This window comes from Prinia subflava, chromosome 15, assembly GCF_021018805.1.
Source record: "Prinia subflava isolate CZ2003 ecotype Zambia chromosome 15, Cam_Psub_1.2, whole genome shotgun sequence".
Lineage (NCBI taxonomy): Eukaryota > Metazoa > Chordata > Aves > Passeriformes > Cisticolidae > Prinia > Prinia subflava.
The window spans coordinates 12838359-12861212 of NC_086261.1; the positions used below are offsets into that span (position 1 = coordinate 12838359).

Sequence of the window (22854 nt, forward strand, 5' to 3'; positions counted from 1 at the left end):
AATCTGCTGGGTTTTTTATTGAGCAAAAATTAACAGTCAATTTTTCCTTTAATGTAACAATATTGCTGTTTCTTCCAACAATTTAGTTGGAAAACTTTATTTAAATTACTCTTTCATTGAACAATTTTAATAGTGGAAACCCATGGGCTCAATCTTCCCCTGTAGTTAGACCTGACTGATATTTCAGAGACTAGTTGTTTTTCACAAATTTAGTTTAATAGTCATTTTCCTGTTACTCTTCCCAGCTGCCCATTCTGTTTGAGGCCAGCCTGACAAACACCATTGAGCTGCAGCAGAGAGTGGCACTGCCACCTTCAGAGGGGCTGTTGGTCCTTTGTCCTCTCTTCAGGAGCAGCATGAAGAACAGCTCTGAACTAGAACAGATCACTGTCTGTGATGGTGAAATGAATTATCCTCTGTGAGAACATATTCATTAAGGTTTTAGAATTATCTCCACGGAAAATTTACAGCCTCACTCTCTGCTGACTACTAAGCTTCCAGCCAGGTAAGAAAACACAACAACAACACAGTAACTCTTCCAGGGCAATCCTCTGAAATAGGCTGCTCAGCACATGACTTTACTCTGTAACGCTGAGCTTTCCCCTCTGGTTTAAGACATTATTAGAACATTGTCTGTCTATTTTGACTATCAGTGGAACAATAAATGCTTTTTACCTTTTTTTTCTGGCTACAATAGAAATCTGTTCTTGATTCAGCTCGTCAAATCCCAGTATTATTCAGAAAAGTACCTACAAAAATTTATGCTGTCTCTACATTTAATGACAGATATGTGACTTCAGTTCATATAAGCATACCCAAGGTACTGTGAGATTAGCTGGGGCTCAGCAGTAGAATAGAGCCAGAGAGTTAAATTGAATTTGCAGAGTGATTTACTGGGAGTAGGAGAAAGTTCATTAAGCAAACTAAGCTAATGAGATTGGCAGTGATTGACAGAAACATATAAACCCACACAGCCACATTTAAACATTTATTTCTGGAGAGCAAGGCATCTCAGAGACTTCAGATTTGAAAGAGTGCATTTGCAAAATGAAACCATCACAATCATGGTTACATTGGAACTAAGATGGATGTAATTGGATTTACGAGACATTTTGGTTTATGTGCACACTGAGCTCCAAAGTAACACAGAGAGCCCTTTCTCCCCTCACCTTCTGAATATGGACTTGTTTTTTAATAAATCTTCCCACGGCAATAATTCTAAACTAACTGGAACTTTCATGTGAACATTGATATGAATTTATTTCATAGCTCATAGTAGTAGTGTAGTCCAAGGTTGCTGAAAGTAACAAAGCATCTTATAAGTAGCATCACTGTTTGTCCAGTTCACAGGTTGATGATTTTAGTTACCTTCTCTGTGCAGCACCTGCCATTCCCCAGCAATCCAAGCCTTCCTGGAGGCATAGAGGATCGTGTACCGTGTGACCACTGTGTCAGGGCCGGCAGGTGGCTTCCAGGAAACCAAAGCAGTATTATCCTCTATCAAAGTCACCTTCACTCCTACCGGAGGGCCAGATGGTGCTGTGAGAACAGTAACACAATGCTATTAGGCTAACCCAATTTACATGCAATTAAATTGCTCAGAAAGGAACTGATGTGCACTCCTAATGGCTACTGCTACATCCCAGAAACCACACTGAAACAAGCACAAACTGCTCCTCAGAGGCTCTCTCCTGTTAACTCTGAGCCGTCAATAGCTTAGATTCTGTAAAAGCAAGTTTTGTATTTTTCCCTCAACTCCAGAAAGAAACAGTTGAACAGTTGACAACCCCCCACTGCATTACCCTGTGAACAAGTAGCTCCCAAATATTGGTGAGAACATGAAACTGCAGGTGTGGATTTTCCCCTACCAAGCTCACAGAAAACCAAACCAGCAGCTAAGGCAGTAGATGTGTAATATTCTTACAGTTTCCAAAACTTCTGGGGTTTAAAATATGTTTTCATAAATGCCTATGAATCACCCTCTTCAATACATACATATTTTAAAGTTTTTATTCAAGTTATTTCTATCCAGTGGCTGCCGGTAGTGAAAGCATCACACTTTATACAAAAATTGGTGCTGATTTAGGGTGGATTTTGAAAAATAATTTCACAGTTTCAAAACAGGGATTTCCCTGCTAGCATTTTTCTATCTCTCACCAAGAGCACTATCTGTGTCTCAGAGGAAAGGATTTCCCTCTCCTACACACAGCTTGAAATTAAAAAGCACTTTTTCAGGCCATTTGGTTTAGAGAACATTCTTTTTAGACCATAGGGTCCCTCTCCTGGTTCCTTACCTTCAGGGAGGGTAGTGTGGTAGACTACAGGACTCCAAGGACTGGAGAGCTGGTCCACGTGCAGCCGAACTGCAAATTCATACATGGTTTTTGGCTCAAGACCTTGAACTAACATGTGAGTCTCTGACCTGGACAGATGAAGGGATAAAATACATTAAACAGCAGCAGGTGACTTGAAGATCCCCAAATCAGTGTCTCAGTCCCATGAGCAGATTCCCACTGTCAGTTGAACACAGGACAAACCAGTCCAAGTCCAGACATGTGGCACAACTGTGCTGCCTGCCTGGAAATGTAACTGTTCCACCCTGAAGCTCTCAGGAGGATGTCCTGTCTGCTGTCAATTGATGTGAGCTCAAGTTTTTAAAAATGTTGTTTGAACAGCTGATGCACAAACAGTATTATTGGCTGGACCACCAGCAGGCATCCCAAACTCAGCTCTTTCCATACTTGTCCATAGGACACTGTGCCTCAAGCTGGAGTAACAAACTGCAGCCAGTGTCACAGCTGGCAAGGCACTGGCTCTTGGATCTACTTCCCAGTTCACACACTGAGGCTTTATAGGCAACCCTATAAAGGGTCCCCCTTCCACTTATGGCCTCCACAACTCACATTTAGAGGATGAGTATGAAGGCTCCTTACTCATCTGGTACCAATATTTAGCAATATATTAATTGCAGAATTGATTCTATTAGTTATAATACTGCAGTTTACAATTTGATCACAAAGTCAATTGCAGACATTTCACTTTACTTTGATTCTGGGGCAGAGGGAAATCTTTCATATATGCCAGGGTTAATTCTGGATGATAATGCCCCAATCAAGATTAAATCTCAATTTAAACTGGTCTTACTCTACAGATATTGCTTTATTAAATCTCATTTAGCATTTTCATCTTCTGTACTGCAGGGGCAGTAACCAGTGCTTGCAATAGCCTCATCCTATCACAAAAAGCAGCACTCATTGCTATGCTCCACATTGCACACTAAGAACTTTACATGGTGATTATACTGTGTCTAATCGTTAAGCTGGGAGTTATACAGCAGCAGATGTGTTCTTGGAAGAGAAAACCATGAATAGAAGGATGGAAACTATTTATCCTTTAAGACAGCATTTTTCTTATTTAGAGGCTTGAGTAAACTGAATTTTTGAGGGAGCTACACACACAGATTCCCTCACCAGCCCCACAGCATGGAGCAAAGCGTTCTGCTCCAACACCACCGGGGCAGAGGCTGAACAGCAGCCCAAGGCAGGCTCCCTTCCCTGTTCAGCCATTCTGTGCCTCGTGCATTGCTTCTCTGCAAAGCAAGCAATCCTGCTCAGCCTTCCCCTGGCAGGGTGCCACACACACTCAGGAACAAGGCATTCCCACAATGAAGAGCTCAACCACTCAAGAATTCTCATTTTCAGTCTTAAAATCAGACACTGGACTAAGTCCCATCTTTTCCCAGACAAGCTACCTGTAAAATAGGTATTGTCTTTTGTATAGCTGAAAAAGAGCTTATAATTAAATTCAACCTAGACAGCTAAAAAGACATTAAAAAATCAAGAGTTAGCCCAATGATCCAACACAAGGATCACCAGTAGAGAATGAAGCTGTTCTATGAATCTATCTTTAAACACCCAAGAAACTTAACTAGCAGCCAATGGGCAAAACACACGGTCCTCTGAGGGAAATAAAAGTTGTTGCTAGTAAAAGAAGATTAAAAGAGAGCGGGAAGAGTAGAAACTGAGTGTGAAGGGTGTGGCAGTGGCAGCCCAGGAGCGCAGAGCAGCGCTGCACTCACGTTTGGAGGTAGAGGACCAGGGAGGCGTTCTGCAGCCCCACGGGGTTGCAGCGCACGGTGTAGTTGATGAGCTGGGCCGAGGTGAAGGCGGGCTTGCCCCAGTGCAGGTAGATGGACGAGGACGTGTTGGCTCTGGCGTACAGGTGGTGAGGAGGGGGCGGCGGCGGCACCATGCGGTCACGGACGGCTGCTCGAAACACAGCGGGCAGGAGTGATTGACTGAACTGCACGCAGATACTGCTTATACTGAGAGCGCTGAGCCCACAGTTTAGATACAAACCTGCCCTAACCCAGCACTGCCTGGCATTCAGGCCCAGGAATCCAATTAAAGCTGTCAGGGATCCCTCCTAACCCAATACATGTCCTGTATTATTTCTGCAATCTCACTTGTTTATTCAAAAATGAAGTCAAAACTATCAGCACAGACAAGTAAAAGAGATAAATCTCTCATAAGTACAGGATACATCAAATTAAATGATACAGATAAAGTTCAGCAAGGGAGGGAAATTGTGCTTGGGCTGTCTTGTTTCTTCTACTGTGCTTGGTGAACACAGGACACTGTCTCAGTTAAAGGATGACTAAGGCAGTATTTGTCACTGATATATCTTTCTTGTTCTCTGTTTTACACTGAATTAGTTGATTATTTAAAAGTTCAAAACGCAGAGCTGCTGAAACAGCAGCTGAAATACCTCAGCTCTCAGTAAATTCTTCATGCATCTACAACACTTACAGACACATCCTGGAGTGCTGACTGTTTGGTCAGCCTGATAACCTTCTTCCATACTGTTATATGCCAGCAGCCTTACGTGATACTTTCTTCTAGGATCTGCAGAAAAAGCAAAGGAATAATTAAGCTCAAGAATAAAAAAAAAAAAAAAAAAAAAAAAAAAAAAAAAAAAAAAAAAAAAAAAAAGTTTTGACTTCTACAAATAGTGAGAAAAATTGATGCTCCTGAAAGTTTGTTTCAAAACTTGTCTGCTAGAAGCAGTGGACTGATGGACAGGCTGGATGCCTGGAAGCCTGTCTCTTCTCCAGCATTCCGAATTCCCCAGTTCTTTGCCCAGAAGCAGTCAGTCATCTCCCAGTCTCACTTACAAGAGCCTAAAGCAGAGGTTTGTAACAGAATCAGTGGGAGAAGGACAAATACCACATTTCTATCTGTAACAAAGCCACATCTTCACAGTGACAGAGCTAGATTTAACAGTACAAGTCAGCATACTGGAAATGTTTTCAGACCTTTAATAAAGATCTGTTAAAACAAACAGCAGGAGGCCCACAGAGACCAACATTTGTTTCTGGATACACAAGCTGCAAGGAAGCAGGGCAGTCAAAGCAATGGCAAGACAGCACCCAGCAAAGAAACGGGAAATGTTTTGGTTCCAGGCTTTGAAGGAGATAAACTGTGAAACAACAGGGATTGTTAATAATGCTTTGACTAGGAAAATCTGCCTCCATATGTTTTCTTGACAGTTGGTTCTGGCAGTCCTAGAGGGTCACCATTCCAAGCTGGAAGGATGTCACCATTCCAAGCTGGAAGGGTCTCCCCATACCCTTTCTCTGCCTGCACCTTTGGGTGGCCACATTTCGGTTTGCTGCTTCTCTGTTCTCTTGATGATAGATAGGCTGCCCTTGATCCAAGTGAAAAATTGCTACAGAGAAACGAGTTAGGAAGGGGCCTGGAGCTCTCTAAGTGGTGACAGCACCCACAGGAGGCTGGGGCAGGCACCAGGGTGGCTGCTCTGCTTCCTGCAGCTGCTCCCCTGCGGCTGCCTTTGCCTCCAACCCCTCACACACAACAATGAGCTGCAGGGGGGCAGCGTTTGCTACCAGTCCATATGAGCTAAACTCCACCCCAGTACTGCTGCAGGTACTGGGATATTCTCCTCTTTGAAGGACACGAACCTGTTTCTTTGAATTAAGATTTTCAGAAGTTTCAGATGTTATATAACTGTGCTGATCTTGTACATGCCTTTTTTCCTTGCCCTAAGATATCACAATATTACCCCTTCTCAAAACAAGCCCTTCCCTTTCTCCTTTTAGCTGAGATTTGACGTGGCCTCTCATGAAATAAACAGGAACCCAAAGCCCTGACATTTCCCGACCAGGAACAGGACTGCTGTTTCCATCAGATCGTTGGCTCCCTCTGCAGTCACTGACCACCAGCACCATCTGAACAAAATGATTGGATGCTTCTGTAAAGGTGGCAGAGTAATTTCCTAATAATGCCCTTTATAAAATCGTCTAGTATTTATTTTGAAATATTATTTTAGTATATTATTATAGTATATTATTTTTACACTCTTTTTGTGCTGTAGTTATCCACACTAGCTGTAAATGAGATATCACTAGGTAGAGTTAACATCTCTATGCATCTTATGTTTAGCTTTGAAAGGTTATTTTACCAAAATCTAAATATAGGTGCAAAAGGGCTCCTGTATTTGGATTATTATATTTGAAGTATTTTTTTGATGGTTTGACCTTAATGGTAGAATAGACAAGAGAAGCCATTCCCATTTTTTGAAGACTTTAACATCACAAGCAGACAACGTAAATATCAAAATGTACAAGAAAAAAGAAAAAAACCTTTTTTAAAAAAAACTAGAATAGAATTCTCATTTGCTTTGAGGGGTTTTTTCACTTTACAATAGCACTTTTACAACAGATGACATCAGTTGTTCCTAGGCAACAAATTACAAATCAGAAAAAAAGGAGATGGATACAAACACACAGAATAATCTTAAGCATGTGATAAAAGAAAATATGGAATTCTAATATTGAAAATTCAGGGAAATAGTAAGATTTTATACATAAAATCTTGCAATCTTTTCTAAAAATTGTAAAAATGCAAGATGAATATAAGAACATTGGCTCCAACCAAAAGGATAAATGCTAAAAGTCCCGAGTGATTTGAATGCACCCTAATCCAGTCACGGTGCCTTTTGAGGAATATTACAGCATGCATCTCAGAAAAGCAGAAACAAACACCTTCCCAGGCCTCTTCTTAACCCCTGGTAGGAATACACACATCAGCGAAGCATCCAAAAACAAAGGCAGAATTTAAACCAGAGGTCATCAAGACACCTTCAGCAGCTCACCAGGACCAGGTTTGGAGGCTGTTCAGGAGTCCCTGTGGCAGCCGTTCTGAGCTGTGTGTCCCCCATTTCCACAGGACACCACGGGCACGGCCATCCATCACCCTGCCCAGCACCCTCAAACCTGCTGCCCTTTGGAAGTGCTCACCCAGAGCTGATCATCTCCACTGTGAAATGAAGATAGCTGGGCTCTGGTGTCCTGCTGAGCTGAACGAGGAGCCTGTGAGGTCTGTTTAGCCTCACCACATTTTATTTTTGAACTGAATTCCTCGTTAACGCTTGATTGAGGAGAAAAGGAAGAATAATGGGAAGTGGAAGAAAGGCAAAAAAATCTAACTCTCATAAAAAATTTAAATGTCTTGGAGAAAATAAGCTTTTAAAATCTTACTTTAAGTATCCTTAACACTTTACATGTAGAAGAAGCACAATGTTGAATGCTACTCTTCTTCCTCCTGTATAACACAAGAAGTTTCAAGCAGAATTATCTTTATATAGAACTACCTTTTTAAAAGTAAAGTCTTCCAGCTAGTGCCTACCATCTGAAAAACAAGGTTATTTCCACTTCATGATATCATGGTTTAGTTGGTAGCTGGACCAGTTCAAGCCAAAAGCAATGTCAGAATTTTTAAGCTGTCACACATTAGGGCATCTCTGGTTTAAACCATCTGCTGGTTTCTGTAATTGAAACAGCAACTGAGGAGGGAGGAGTATGTTATGTACTGGCCTAGGAAAGCCCAAATGCTACAGTCATCTGAAAAGGAGAATAGAAAAGAATTAAACACAGTGTACTGAGCAGCAATGGAAACGGATGTGAAACTTGCTTCACAGAGTGCACACATAACCTGAGGAAAGAGCAGTCCAAAACACCACCAAGATGCAGATCCACAGGGATCATTTTCTTCACCATGTGCCAAAAGCAGTAACCAAAGCTCTGCCAAAGACCTGCCTCAGTTCCAACAGTTATTTGCTCACTGTTTTATGAGGTAGTGGGAAATATTTTTGTCTGAAGTGGCCTTTGTTTAGAACATTTTTTTACAATTTTACATTTCATTTATATGCTGATGATACGATTTACTCCTCAGTGGCAATCCCAATACACACCTGGCACAAACGCTTTCATCTCACAGTTCTTTACCTGGATCAAACACTTAAAGCCAGGCATATCCTTAGACAGAAAACAAACTTCAGGAGCTTTATCTTTAACCAGCACAGGTATCTGGAACAGTTTACGCATAAATCATTGATGAAAGACTGGGGATAGCAGGGGGACTGACAGTCTCAAATCCAGTGTGTACCATCCATGCAAGGAGGCCTGGAGGAAACACTCGTGCTCACAACAGACCCAGGAGTAACACATCTCTCCACAGAAAATCCCTTCTCTCCAGAAACAGACCAAGTGCAGTGATTTACTCAGCCTGCTCAACATAAATTCAGTTTGAGTAAAAAAACAACGCGTCAAGATTTAATCTCTGCATTTTCAAAATGTCTCTGAATAAGTGGTAACACTGATTTGTTTCAATTAATTCTCTTGCCATTGCCAGCATTTGTGTAGAGGTTGAAGGCTTGTTCCCAGTCCTAAGGTGAACACGAAAAATTCTGGAGCCTATTTACCAACTGGCAGAATTTTTTTAAGTCAATTTGTTTCTGTTCAATATCATTTGGGGGGTTTTATGCTGTTGGCATTAGATTGTTTTAAAATTGTCACAACATCTACAGGTCTTTAACAGGCATTTTTATTGTTATTACTTCTGTCAGCTGGTGGAAAGGACAAAAAGTCTACACTGTGTGTACAGTTCAGGGGGTTGGCAGTGATGCTGATAGTAACACAATAAAGCTAATTCATAAATTTTATTACAAGAGTGCCTCTGGAACACACAGAGGTTGTCTTAAAAGACATCACTGAGTGCATGTGATAAATTGGAGTAGCTTCACACAGTTCAAGGGATCTACTGCACTCATCTTTTTTGTGTAACCAAAACCTATCAGCATTAAGAACACATGAATAAAAATCCTGTAAGAGACACAAGTTTTGCTTCTGGTAACAATACTCCAATAAAATAAGAGTAGGAAAAAGCATCTTATGTCTTCTGTTTATGCCTTATTTTGATTAACTTCAAATATCAAAATAGATACTATCCCCCAAAAAATCCCCACTGGTTTGCAGTTTATGTCAGATCAGCCTCATTTTCCTGTGGCAGTTTTTGTAGGTAGGTCACTGCTCCCTGGTGATATTCCCCTGCAATCCCATGTCCTGTCAGTCATTCTCCCATAAAAATTTGCAGTGAATCCTGCAGATCCAACAGTGGTAGGTCTTTCAGCAGAGAGACACATGGGGGAGCCTTGTCCTCATTTTGTGAGTCTATGAATGGGTTCTACAGCTCAGAGTTAAACTAGAGCAAAGTTAAATACTGCCAGTATGAGCAAAATAATTAAGTTGAGCTGTAATTTAAAACATGGATTGTAACTTGGAAAAAATATTTCAGTAGCTGAATTTTAGTAAGAATTCAGATGACAATGATTTATTGGTGTATTTTACTGTCTTGCTACATCCCTGAGATATAGTCTTAGAGATTAGATTTAGCTGGTCAGAAAGCAGACAGGAAGGTCACTGCAGATACAGATTCCTTAAGAAAAATACTACAGAGCTCTCAGATGTTCCAGCCTGGTTGGTGATAACTCATTTCATTTCCCAGCATGGAGAGAGAACCACAGCTGTTTATCTGTCTGGATGTGAGAAACAGAGAAACTGCAAAAATATCACAAAGACTCAAGACTTGACTTATTAGCAGTTCTGTTGCTCTACACTTCATTGGAGCATCTACATTTTATTGCACCAGCTTGAAACTATTCAGTATTCTTTCCTCCTGCCATCAGCCTCGCTTTTATGTAAATCTTCCAGTTCCTCTTTCAGGAAGGGGAAAACTTGCCACTACAAAACAGCTGCCAGTCAGAAATATTCATATTCAGATGCTCCCATTTTCTTTTCCAACACTTAAGACTTTAGTATGTTCAAATCACATCTATTTATTGGTTAAACACAGATTAAACATTCAGAGCCCAATTTTCAAAGCCTGGGATGATATAAATGGTCTAGTAAATATATACACAGGGTAGGCAGAAGCAACTGGAGGTTCTCTGCTTTGAAGCCCTTTCCCAAGCGATGAAGGTGGATGGGGAGGAAGGCTCGTTCCATCTGGCAGAGCCATAGCTCACGGCAGCCAGGTGGTGTCCTCATGCACCTCCAATGGACACAGCTGGGAAAACGGGAGGCATCAAAGATGAAATGCCTGTATTTGCAGTTAAACAAACACAGAAACGCGCTTCTAAGCACTTTGCAGCTGGTGAAGCACTTTATAATGCAGCTACCTCCTTCTTAAATTACCAAGATTGCACAGACCAAACTTTTAGAAAAAGTTACTACGAAAATAGTCACTTCCACATTCACAGGAACAAAAATCCCATTTTCAGTATTGTATTACATTATTAAAACTCTCTAAGACTAAAGCGGCATGACACTAACAACACAGCCAATGAAAAATCCTAATCAATGTGTAATTCCATCCTCCCTTCTCAAAAGAATACAGAGAAATACAAATGTCCTGACTACATATTAACATCATCTTCAAATCAGTTTAGCCCATTCAGATTTTGATAATTTGTCTTCATACAATTCTTCTGTTCTAGGTAAATTTACACCATAATGATCAGTATAAAACCTGTAACAGCAGGTTTTACATGTTGTACACACAATTCACACTCTGGGTAACTGCTCATTCAGCTGAAGCTTATATTGAATAAAAAAATCAGGAGGCCTAAACCAAAAGTGTTAAAAAGTGTTTGCCAATATCAACACAGCCAAAATTTTGGCTTTCTGGCAAATGCTTCAGAGAAAGCATCTGTTTACAGGCTACTTAGCCAAGGTTACAAGAGGGTGTAATATTGCAACCCCTAAAAGCCCTGTCATTGTTTCTTTCAGCTGCTGCATGTTTGTGAAGCTCTGAAGGCCTTGAAAGGAGCCAGAGCAGAGCCAACAGGTCAGGGCTAGATAAAATTAAGAAAGAATCTGAGGTCAGACCATGAAAGAACTTTTTTTTTCCACCCCTCCAGAACAGTGAGTCCACCTCCAGCAGCCTTTCATTCAATCCTGATAAGAAGAGACAGCACCCTACAATCTGGATTTCAGACATTTTAAGTCTTCTTTGGGGGGAGGAAAAGATAGGGAAGATGAAAGAAAATAGACATTTTACTGTCATTTACTGTTGGAACACACTTTCATGCCTGTTTCGAACATCCCTGGTTTCAGCAATTTAAAAAGGAAAATATTGATAGAAATTAATTACTGGGGGCTTTGTTCTTGTTTCTAAAAGAATTGGTACAGCACTAAATTTCTAGAGGAAAAAAAAAAGGTTTGGTGTCATGATGTTTTGAGCCCAGTTCAGTGGCTAAAAACCTAGAAATAACTTCCTAAGCTACAGCCAGTATGGCAATTCTAACAGTTGGGGAAGGACATAAGAAAAATATATCAACTTTATTCTAGCATGCATACAAAATTTAAAATAATGTTTTTCTCCTGTCAGTTAAAAGTATCAAACCCACAGTAGGCAGAAAAAATAGTTGTTCTAAGGACAAAACTTCTGTGCCCAAATGTCCATTTTTAATTTAATCTTTTGTGCTGCTGGATTTTTTCTGTAACCTACAGGTCCATTGTTGGGCAGTGGTCTGGCTGGAGAGCTCATTGGTCTGGTTTGCCAGGGTGACTGTGCTGCCCCCAAGCCCATCCCTTCTACACAATAAACTCCAGATAATTATTCAAAGAAGAGGCCAGCAGCATGGGCTGCTCTGACACCGGGTCACGGCCTTTGACACCGAATCTGGGGCTAGCCAAAGTCTGCTCCAAGCAACAGAGGTCCGGGGGAATTATTAAGGGGGAAGGGTGGGAAAGGAAGAGCACTGAGAAATACTATCCTTAAAAATGTACTTTTGAAGCAAAGTAATGTAAATACAGCAGAAACTTATTAGGAAAATAAGCAAATACATTTCAAATGTACCAGAGGAAAAGGACAGAGAGAGGTGCATCAAGCCAAACAGAAACAGAAAGCTGGGAGCAGGAGGATGACACAGACTCAGGTCTGTTCCTATCAGATTTGCAGCACTGGATTTTATTTCACTTTTTTTAAAAATGCCCTTTTACCTTATTATACATATCATTAAACACAGTTAAGCAATCCTGTTCTATTACAGTTTTAAAAACTTGTTGAAGCTCTAGATATGCAATTTCTAGATTAAATAATCATATTTAATTTATTTTAAATGAGTTGGAATTGCAATTGGTTGCACAAATGAATTCATCAAATTTTAAATAACCTTTTAATATCAGATTAAAATAGTTTGACTATTTTGTATTTTATATCTCACAACTTCTTTTTGAAATTAAGGGTAACTTTAAACATTTAGATGGAACAAAGACTGTCTGTGATACTCCTGTTTTCCTTTGCAAACTAAATAACTGAAGTAGAAACTAAGCAATTTGTTCTTTGTACAACATTGTAAAAGTTTATTTTGGTAGAAACTGGAACATGTGACACATGAATTGATCCAGCTAAACAGTCTGGCTTTCCAGGGCTTTGGATGGCTCTCGCTTATTTGTCTAAATGTGAAAAGGGTCTGTATCCCCTTTGTAGCTTTGTGCTATCCCCTTAGAGGGCCCCAGGACAAACAACACCTCACACCCCCTTGCAGTAAAAACATCACCTCTCCTACTGCCCACCATCAGCAATAGCAGCATCGTACAAAAACTGCTGGGGGAGGGCTGCAGGGCAGGATGAATTCCCAGCACACAGCATTTCGGCCTTTTGGAGCCCACAGAAATACGAAATATCTAAAGATCTCTCATCTTTTTAAAATGAATGAAGCAAATGTCAAGGATTTTAAGTTTTCTCGATTTCCTCTCGGGTGTAGGACACTCCCACCACGCCTGTAAGGTCTGCCATCAGTCCCTGTGTTTCTCCTGCGTTTCACAGAACTGTTCAATTGCACGAGCAAAAAGCTCTCCTCCAATATTATTCTAGCAACGCTCTCTAAACCAGCAGAAACCCTCCTGTTAACTAGCCTGGCTCACCGTTTTCAAAGTGAGCCCTCAAAAGCTAACTTGAAAGCAATACCAGAGGCCTGGACAAACACCTAATTTTGATCTTTTGTGCTCGTCTTTTCTTCTGAGAGACCTTTTCTTTTGTTGCTGCCCAGTGGAAAGCACATAGCTCATTGGTCCTGCTTTGAAAGATGAGAGCACTGCCCCTCAGTCCACCCCTCCAAGCACAATCACTTTAATGGAATTATGTAGAGAGGCCATCTCTGGAAGAAGAAAGGGAGGGCGAGGGGGGAGGGAGAGAGTGTCCGAGGGAGCCAGCAGAGCTGTAATTACCCCAGTTACGAACACACACATGTCCACTGAGGATTCGTGCAGTGATCCAAACAGGATGTGCCACCCCACACAACAGGTTCCCTCATTACAGCAGTGAGCCACGGGACACTGTTAGTGAATAAACATCACCACAGCGGCTCAGGAGAAGGGAAAGAAACAACCCACACAGAGATGCTGCTACAAACGCGCCCTGAAACAGGAGCATGCTGTAAAAGGTCTTTCTGTAAGATGCAAGAGGCTGAAAAGATGATCTCCCCAGTGGAGACCAACACTTGTGGGTTGCAGATAGGAAGAAAGTTTAGAAATCTGCCTGGCCCTCATGCTGAGAGGAGTGCTTCCAGAAGATACACCTAGCACAATGCAATTAGCACTTTACCAAATTTGGTTTAACATTAGATACCAAGCTCTATCATACATATGCACTGACTGCCTGACATCCAGCATCACCTTACAAACAACACATTTGCACACAATGACAAAGGCAATCTGTTCACAGCACCCAAACTTTCCCCTGCAGCTATGATATAAATTTTCTTTCAGAACCAACATTTTCTGCTGCTCTGTCATGGACTCCCTGTGCCATTTTGACCCTTTTGTGCAGCAAAATGAAAACACTATCTATCATTACTTGCACCACAGTGACTTTGTAGGAGGTGCACGGTTTCATTGCAAAAACATCTGTGGTCTGGTGACTCAGATGTCAAGCTTTAAGATCTGTGCTGTTGCAAGCATGACTGCAAGATGCAAAAGTTTTAAGCAGGGCGACTAAAAAAATCAGTCTGGCTCTTTCCTCCTTCAGAAGGTAACAAGGAGCTGCACTAAAACATGTTCAACTTGTTAGGTGTCAAACAATCATGACAGGAAAACAAACAAAATACATGTGAGGGGAAACCACCACTATATTTTTCTTAGGGCAATCATTGGCTGCATGGGCTCTACCCAGCTGCATCGATAATTAGGGCCCAAACTTCAGCAGGATGTTCTGTTTTTGCAGGTGTCACAGGCCCTGTTCTGCCCACACAGGGCTCCCTCTCACTGCTGGCACACTGCAGGACAGACAGACAGACACCCATCTGCACCCGTGTCCATGGGCTTGGGGGCACACACAGTTGTGTGGGCACTGAACTATTACCATACAGACTGTCTGCAGATGTGAATAAAGCAGCCTCTTAAGGAAGCTCAAAATTTGGCACTCATTGGTTGAATGCGGGGCAAGGGGGGTAAGCTAGCCTAGACAGCTGACAAATTTTATAGTGAAAATGTTAAACTGACCCATTTGTCGTGAGCTGCCAGCTAGACTGATACATTTACTGATAATATTACAACTCTCATACCTCAACTGCTGAAGTTAAATCCACATGCATAAAAAAAAAAGAACGAAAGAAAGGAAAAAAAAGGCTGGCATTGAGCTTTCTCTTCTACACTACTTCTAATATAAATTATTCATTGAAAATCCATCATATAGTATTAAATATTTTCCAATTACACATGTTAGTAAACAGGAAGCAGGGAAGACAGCTACCAGTACTTGTAAAGAGCTCCTCTCAAATACCTGAGCTCAGCAGATAATTTCACCTGAAGTGTGATGGCACAAGGACACAGGGCTGTTTCCTCAGCTGTGAAATGCATTGCAGGATCTTTCCCATACATGAACATGTCTGTTACTTTACCCTCCCTGTCTTCTTAGAGGCCTCATTCCCTTCAGTGTCTCTGACTGGTTGCATATCTTTGACATTTAGCAAGGGTATTCATTTTAATTACATCTAGATTATGCTGAACCATCTCCCTAATGGTTTGGTGCAGCAGTTATTTTTAGCCTCTACCTTTTCATACAGCACATCCCAAACTTCTAAAACATGCCCTTAAGAAAATTTCCATTTGTAAGGAAAATAGAAATATCCAGGACCCTCCAACATCCTTGGCTATAATATACACCAGTGTTATATCCAATGGCACATTGGCAGGAGCTATTCATAATGAGTTTTGTGATATGAATTTGCACAGGAACATTTATTAAAAGAGCACAGTAAGTGACAGCTTGTCACCAGGCAATGAAGCTTGATACAGTACATACTTACACTCATTTTTGAGTGCTTTCAGTGTGCTGAAATTTGCTGAAAATACCCATCTAGAAGGCCAAGACAACCTGCTTCTCTGTAAAAATTATAATAACTTTTCATCTCCACACTGATTCCTCCCAAAACAGTATTTCAATGGCATCTTGTGTTCATCTCTTTCCAGGCTGTGCTCTTCTAAGATAATTTACCAGGAGGATTAGTCAGTCTATATTAGTGGCAGCAGCTGTGCAAGTTAATGATATTGTTGCTTTTAGTTAAATAGATGTTAATGGTTTATTTGAAGACTATTTAATTAAGACCAAGTTTCTGAAACACCAACCATTGAAAGCACCACAGACAAATCTTGCAGGTGGTGTAAAAGAGGTCAACATGTGCAATCTGAATTTGGACCTAATACTCTCAGGAGCTCAAATCCTTTACCCAGTGAACTGTGGACTGAGTACCCTTCTGCAAAGATGCTTAATGTCCACACAAAGGAGTGTGTAAACAAGAAGAGCAGCCTGAAGGATTTCAGGCTTCCTTAAACTTTTTAAAATCTTTGGCACTTCTGGCTGACCACACAGCTTCTACTATTCATTTATACTTTGTGGTATTTCATAAAGACAAAACTGTATCATTCCCCACATGGAAATGGGCTACAATATTACATGGTTTTAATAGAGATAGTGTTTACTACAAGCAAAAACTATTGAACTTTAAAGGATGCTCCGAATAACAATAACAACATGGAAAACAAAAAAACCTCTGCAGAAACTGCAGCAGAATTTTAATGATTGTGTCCTTTTCTTCAATAATGTTTCTTATATCTGTAATGTATTTTCCATAATTATATACAAGGGACTTTGTTCTGGTTTAAATTTTTCCTTCAAAATGTTTAACTTTGTTTGTAATAAGCAAAGTCGCTTTTCATAGGAAGCAATGCTACTGTTGTCCAGTTGTTTAACCACAGACAAGTTATAATTTAAATCTTCTGCCTTACATACCGTATTATTTAATAGTTTTGTGAAGAACAAGCATTTAACACATGTCAAACATTGTATTAACAAACTGAAAGGATACAGAGCAAAAGAGTGGGATACAATTCATAATGAAAGTTATTTTTGTTAATTTTTCTAATGCATTCAAGATTTAAATTTAAACTATATCAATATCTTGATTGAAAAAAGGAGAAGAAAATTATCTTGATGTAATCCCTCTGCATATGAAGTTTATACAACACTTAGAAAGTGGAAAGCAGTCTGACTGATTGATTGCTCAAGTAAAATAAACACACAGCTACTTAACTCTTAGCTAGCTGTCTCCCTCTGTACAATTAAAAGGGTTTCCCATCATCAATTCAGTTTTACAAATGCTCCGTGGAGCCTGCAGTTTGATGAGCATTTTAAAGCAGCATTAGCTGTGCTGCTGCTGAAAGAAGCCAGCCTGCTCCCCTCACCCTTCAGCCATCACTCCTGCCACTGCCTTCCTCTGCCACCTCCCACCACGTCCCTGTGCCCCAACACAAGTGTCAGAAGTGTGCAAGCACAGAGAGAGCAGCACAAATTCACAGAGACAGGTACACCAGGAATGTGGGGTGGTTTTCTTCCAAAAGTGCCAGGTTTTGCTACTTTATTGTGCTCTGACTTGCACTTGGATGAATTCTGAGAGCTAAACAACATCCCAAGGCAGCAGAGGGAGCCCTGGCAGCTGGTCAGGACTCAGCACGGCCACCATGAGTCCGCTTTGTTTTATACAGCCTGGTGAAACTGTGACCCTCAAACCCATCCAAAAAACTCCACCGATCCCAGAGCTGTGTTATGAGTTTATTAACAAAAGACATTTCCCTCAAGGGGGAGCTGTTATCTAATAGACTGAACACAAAGCTGGCTATTTACAGCTCAGTTGTGCCACTGACTGCAGGGGTGTCACCACCACGCTCAGCTTAAACCAGCAGTACCTGAGCAGTCCGTGACAATGGCCCTTCTCTTCCTTGTGCTCCGGGCACCCAGTGCCCCACACGGGACAGTGAACACTGAGTCACCTGTGAAACCCATGGGAACGCTTAGAAACTGCTGGAAGAACGCAGCAGGCATTCTTAGCAGAGACAGGGGAACACGTGTTCTTAGAAAAGTGGAAATAAGAATAACTGCCTGCAGCGGATGCTCCAGGCAGAGTGTTTGAGCTGCCCTGCGCAGGGGCACAAGGGACAGCACAGGCTCTGAGGTCCCTTGGCAGTCTCCTCCAGTGGGACCCTTGAGAGACAGATCTTCCAACAGGGACAGGGAGGTGGAGGCACTGCTGCGTCAGCTGGAGCACCCCAGACTCGTGCCTGCAGTCTGAATCACACCGAGCAGTTCACTTCTCTGTCTACAGCTTGGCTGTGCTTTGGTGCTTTTCTTCAGGTGTTGGGTTGGGTTGGCTGGAAGCAAGATCTGGCTGTCAGTTCTGAAGAAGGATGAACATCACTGCCTATTTGACAGTGATACCAAACACAGCCCATGTGTGCCTGTCTGCTCTGCCTGGATAACACACAGACTTCACACATCCAAGCCACCTCAGAAAAGTTTTCCAGCACGGAAAACTGGCAGGGAGTTCTACAGATGGAGATTTCCGAGGCAAGTGATTGTCACCAAGGCAACAAGGGCTGATGGGAAACCATGAGAGATTAAATAAAGGCAGGTGAGAAGCTGTGAGAAGGCAGCCAAGACACGAAAAGAGAAAAAAGGCCAAAATAAGGCCATTAGCAATTATCATGAAAATAACAATGGATACAAAGTTCTAACACAGTAAGAGATAAGCTTGTGATGGAGCAGTGCTGGGCTAGACTAAGACAAGGAGGATCAAAAAGCCATCCTATTTTTCTCCCAACAGTGTCTATATACAGATGCAAATACAGACACACACATGAGCTGGGCAGCAGGCTGTGAGCACAGCCCTCCCTGCACCTTGAACATACAAGGGAGAAGGTTGGTAAATGGACACGAGGCACAGTACTGCAACATCTACCCACCAGCCTCTCTGGTCCCACATACACCATCCTACCTAGCACCCCAAAACAGCTCCAGCTCAACTACCTTAAAAAGATTCCACATTTTCGAGGTGTATTTGCACACAGGATTTTCTATACTCCTCAATTGTCTGAGTATACAGAAGTGTCAGTTGTACAAAGACCCCCAGCACGCACAACTGGATGCCACAAGAGGCAGAAAACTCAAGTCTCTCACAGATCTACCAAAGAGGATCAGAATGAATCCCCTGTTCTGGCTTCTACAAGCACTTGCAGTAACAAGTGGTTTTGTCTGTAATGATAACCAGCTTGAATGGAGTAAAATATTCAGCTATGATAAAGATAAAAAAACACTGTGAAAGTGAGGATCAATGTTAAAATACATTTTAATGCAAATCTTATTTAAACTAAATCTTTTTCCTAGATTAGAAAACAAAACAAAAGCAAAAAAACCCCTGATCAAACAAACAAAAAAACCACCGCAAACAAAAACCCAACAACACCACCTTAAAATCCCAGGTTTGGAAAAGACATTTTACAGCAAGAAGGGCTTCTTCCAACACAAGATTGGTTTTTTCCCCCACTTCCTGCATCCCCCCCCCTTAATTTGCCACAGAAGTGTGACTCCAGGAAGCCTAAAAAAAACAAACATACACTTTTTTACAATTGCATCTTTCCGCAAAATTGAAATAATGCTTCTGTTAGCAACAATGCCTTCATGACAAATATAAAACCAAGGTGTTACTTAAGGCAGGGAAGCTACCAGAAAACATCTTAGCTTTAGAAGTGCATTTACTTATCACTAACACAGAAATCACAAAGATCCCCTATTATTACATTTCCCATACAACTACAATGGGTAACATGACCAAAAAAAAAAAAAAAAAAAAGTTAATGAAAACATGCATCAGGATGAATTAAATTAATATTTGGATCACAACATCTGGATTGTTGTTTAACGATGGAAGAAAATAATAAATAAAAAAGAGGAAAAGAAATTAAGAAATGTAACTAGCCCTGTACAGCAAATGTTTTCTTCTGTCCACTCTGAAGTCTCTTTCATGTGCTAATGGTGGCATTTTTTTAAACTCTTCCCCTTTGACTTAGTCAGACCTTTAAGGACCTCACACATCTAATGGTTCCTCACATTCACCAAGAACAATCAAGAGAGGTCTGGGGGTTGACATGCAGTATGATTAATGGACAATGTTGATTTAATTTCCCATAACAGGAGTTTTCTCTAAGCTTTCTCCAAGGAGCAGTTTCTTTGCAATCCAGGACTTAAGTATTTTACTAATGAAGTCCAATAAATAGCAAATTAAATAATGCTGTCTCCCAGAGACAAATCCTCTCATTCCAGGAAAAAAAGGAGGGGAAAAAAACCACACCCACCATATTTAAAGTTCTGTTTAAATCTAAAAACGGTTGTACAGCAGGAATGTACATAGTAGTTCAGATTCCTGGAGTTCTTTTGTTTGGTTTATTTTGTTGTTTTGTTTAAGAAACTTTTTCACTTATCTGGTCATTCCTGCCATCATCTGCTTGCTCATTTTTAGCTTTAAATGGGGGTATACATTTAACTTAATTTCCAGTTCCAAGAAATTAAGTCTTTATTTTGTGGTCACTTTTATTTTACAGCTATCAAAACATATTTATTACATATTCATTGTAACACTTAAAAACATTTTGGAGGTACTTAATTTAAAGTTATTTATTTCTTTCTTGTTGTAAGGAGTGATCAATATGTCCTTTGATGGAGCAAATTTTAACCTTCAGCTCCAGCAATGAACAATGCAACACTATTTGTGTGCATCCTGACTGTTACTCAATCAACATGGCACCATCTCCCAGCTGAATTCCCACACAGGTTTAGCTCTAAATGGTGGAATTCCTGTCCCACGAACACAGAGCAGCAGAGAGCATTTCCTGCAAGATTCTAATAAGTTTTCCCACCATCAGAAGTTTTACCTTTAAATACCCTGAAGACAACATATTTTGCTTCACTACAGGCTGGCAAGTTATTTTGCCAGGGTGCAAAAAAATCTCTTCCTCCTGCTTGGAAGACTTTGAAGCACCCTTGATTCCAGTTCTTAGAGTTATGACAGAACTGATTTGATCTCCTGACAAAAACATGTATCCAACTCAGTTATGGGGCCAGTTGATAGGGAGACAGAAGCCTCAAAAACAGGCAAACCCCTCCATGCTGCTGGAGTGGGTCCACGAAACATAAACTCTCCTGTTCCCTTAGCAAAGCCTATATCTTTACATTATTACCTTTAACATTGCTGTGAGGCTTTGTCCCAAACAATGACACTTCCCTCATCCTGACAGCTCACAGTAGCTCTTTAGAACAGGGCTTAACTTGTCTTAGCACTCTTGACTTTGATTTTTTTAAGTACAGTACACTCAATCTTTATTCTGCACTGAGGATCTAGTCCCTTGCAGCATCCTGCCCCTTTAAAGAGCCACCAGCTTGGGAAATTAAAAGTCAAGGCATGTTTAAATGAGGATATCACCACTATTTTCCCAGATAACTGAGTTCAAACTGGACCAGAGCATGTTCCAGAAGATTACATAAAAAGATACTAGACATAAAAATCCTTCCAAAACACAATCTACCTGTTCATGAAAGACCTCAACTAAGAGAGCAAGAATGCATCTTTCTGACCCAAGATTGAGTGCTTATCATGCAGACAAATTAACAAATTTCCATGAGTTTTATAGCCATTCCATGATTCTGCAGTTAATTCAAAGAAAGCCCAGGGATTCTTCTTCATAAGGTCTGTCATACATAATATTTTAATCAACACCAAAACAAGTTATGCTGCTAATGCAGATGTTACAAATATCAGTATTTCACTGCCCACTGAAGTTGACTACTGGCTAAACTGGTAACCTAGAGAGGCTTGGTACTATAATTTAAAATTAGCAAATACATTAAAAATTAATTAAGGCTTTCCACTAGAAAGTAACATTTACTTTCAAAAAACACGAGCAGAAGTAACTGTGATGTGATTTTAAAAAGCCCATAAAACTAATTTCTTTAATAGAGGTAAATTTAAATTCTGACAGAAAACACAGAGGACAAAGCAATCTTTTTTTAACAACAAAAATGAAAGTGAAAATATGCAATAATGATACAAATCTGCAATATTGCACAAAACAAATAATGGCAGAACTACTCAGGAAGAAGGCATTACAGTCTTTTACAGATGTGTCACTTGGACTGCATAGAAGGTATGCAGCATTAGCAGCTGACAGCTCACTGGCTGCTCCCCAGCAAATCTGCTCAGAACAAGCTGATGTTTATCTGGGATTCCCACTCAGTCGTGTGCAAGAGTGCTTAAATAAAGCTTTCCCCAAGACACAGTTGATGTAATGGATGCCAGGCCAACAGGCTCCAACAAAGGGCCACACAGTTCAACACTGGCTTCAGTTTTGCCCAGTAAGAATTCAATTTACAGCCCTGGTGAATCATTTTTCACCCAAACAGAGCAGTGTAGTACTTTTCTTCCATAAGGAAGGCATGACCCTCGTGGGCGAGTCTGGGATGGGTTTCTGGTCACCTCGTGTCAGAGTATTTGCACTGTGCAGCCTCTTGATATTCCCCCAGTGCAACCCAGCTGCACAGGGTACAGTACACGAGCAGAAATGCCACACAGGACACACTGGATGCCTTCCCTGCCTCTGCCACCCAGCTTGGGCTTCCACAAGCACAGATGGTAAATCTGAGCCTAAAGGGAGCTCTCTGCTACAAACAGACCTAGAGAAATTACTAGCACTGACATAGACTGGAAACAAAACGTGATGCGGCAGTTTGTAAATCACAACAAAACACAAAATCCAGTCTGAGCTCAGTTTACATTTACAGCCTGTAAAATGCAATGTGGTTCCTTATATAAAAGAGGTAAAAGCTTACTGAAGCAGCATTTGCTTTGATATCTTACAGGTAAAAAAGTTACAGGGTAATAAAGCTCCCTCCATTCTCTCTTCTAATCTATAATCTAACTTTCAAAACCTGAAAGGAAAAAAAAAAAAAACCCCACAGAAAAAATGATATGCAGATATGCCATGTCTGCATTTGGAAGACAGACTCATTTGGAGTGGTGACAGGTCTGTCTTTCATGATTATGGAGCGAGGAATGTGTGTCTCTTGTTTATTGACGTGCCACACAAGCACTGTCATGGCAGAGCCTGGG

At 40.9% G+C, this 22854-nt stretch overlaps 1 protein-coding gene across 1 annotated transcript in view; it reads right to left on the reverse strand.

Annotated features, from left to right (window-relative positions):
- PRTG (protogenin) overlaps positions 1-22854 on the reverse strand; it is a 78372-nt gene that overhangs the window by 8858 nt on the left and 46660 nt on the right. Inside the window, 4 exon segments of the mRNA XM_063412583.1 lie at positions 1369-1539; positions 2295-2422; positions 4079-4265; positions 4809-4904. Coding sequence (XP_063268653.1) covers positions 1369-1539; positions 2295-2422; positions 4079-4265; positions 4809-4904 — 582 coding nt within the window.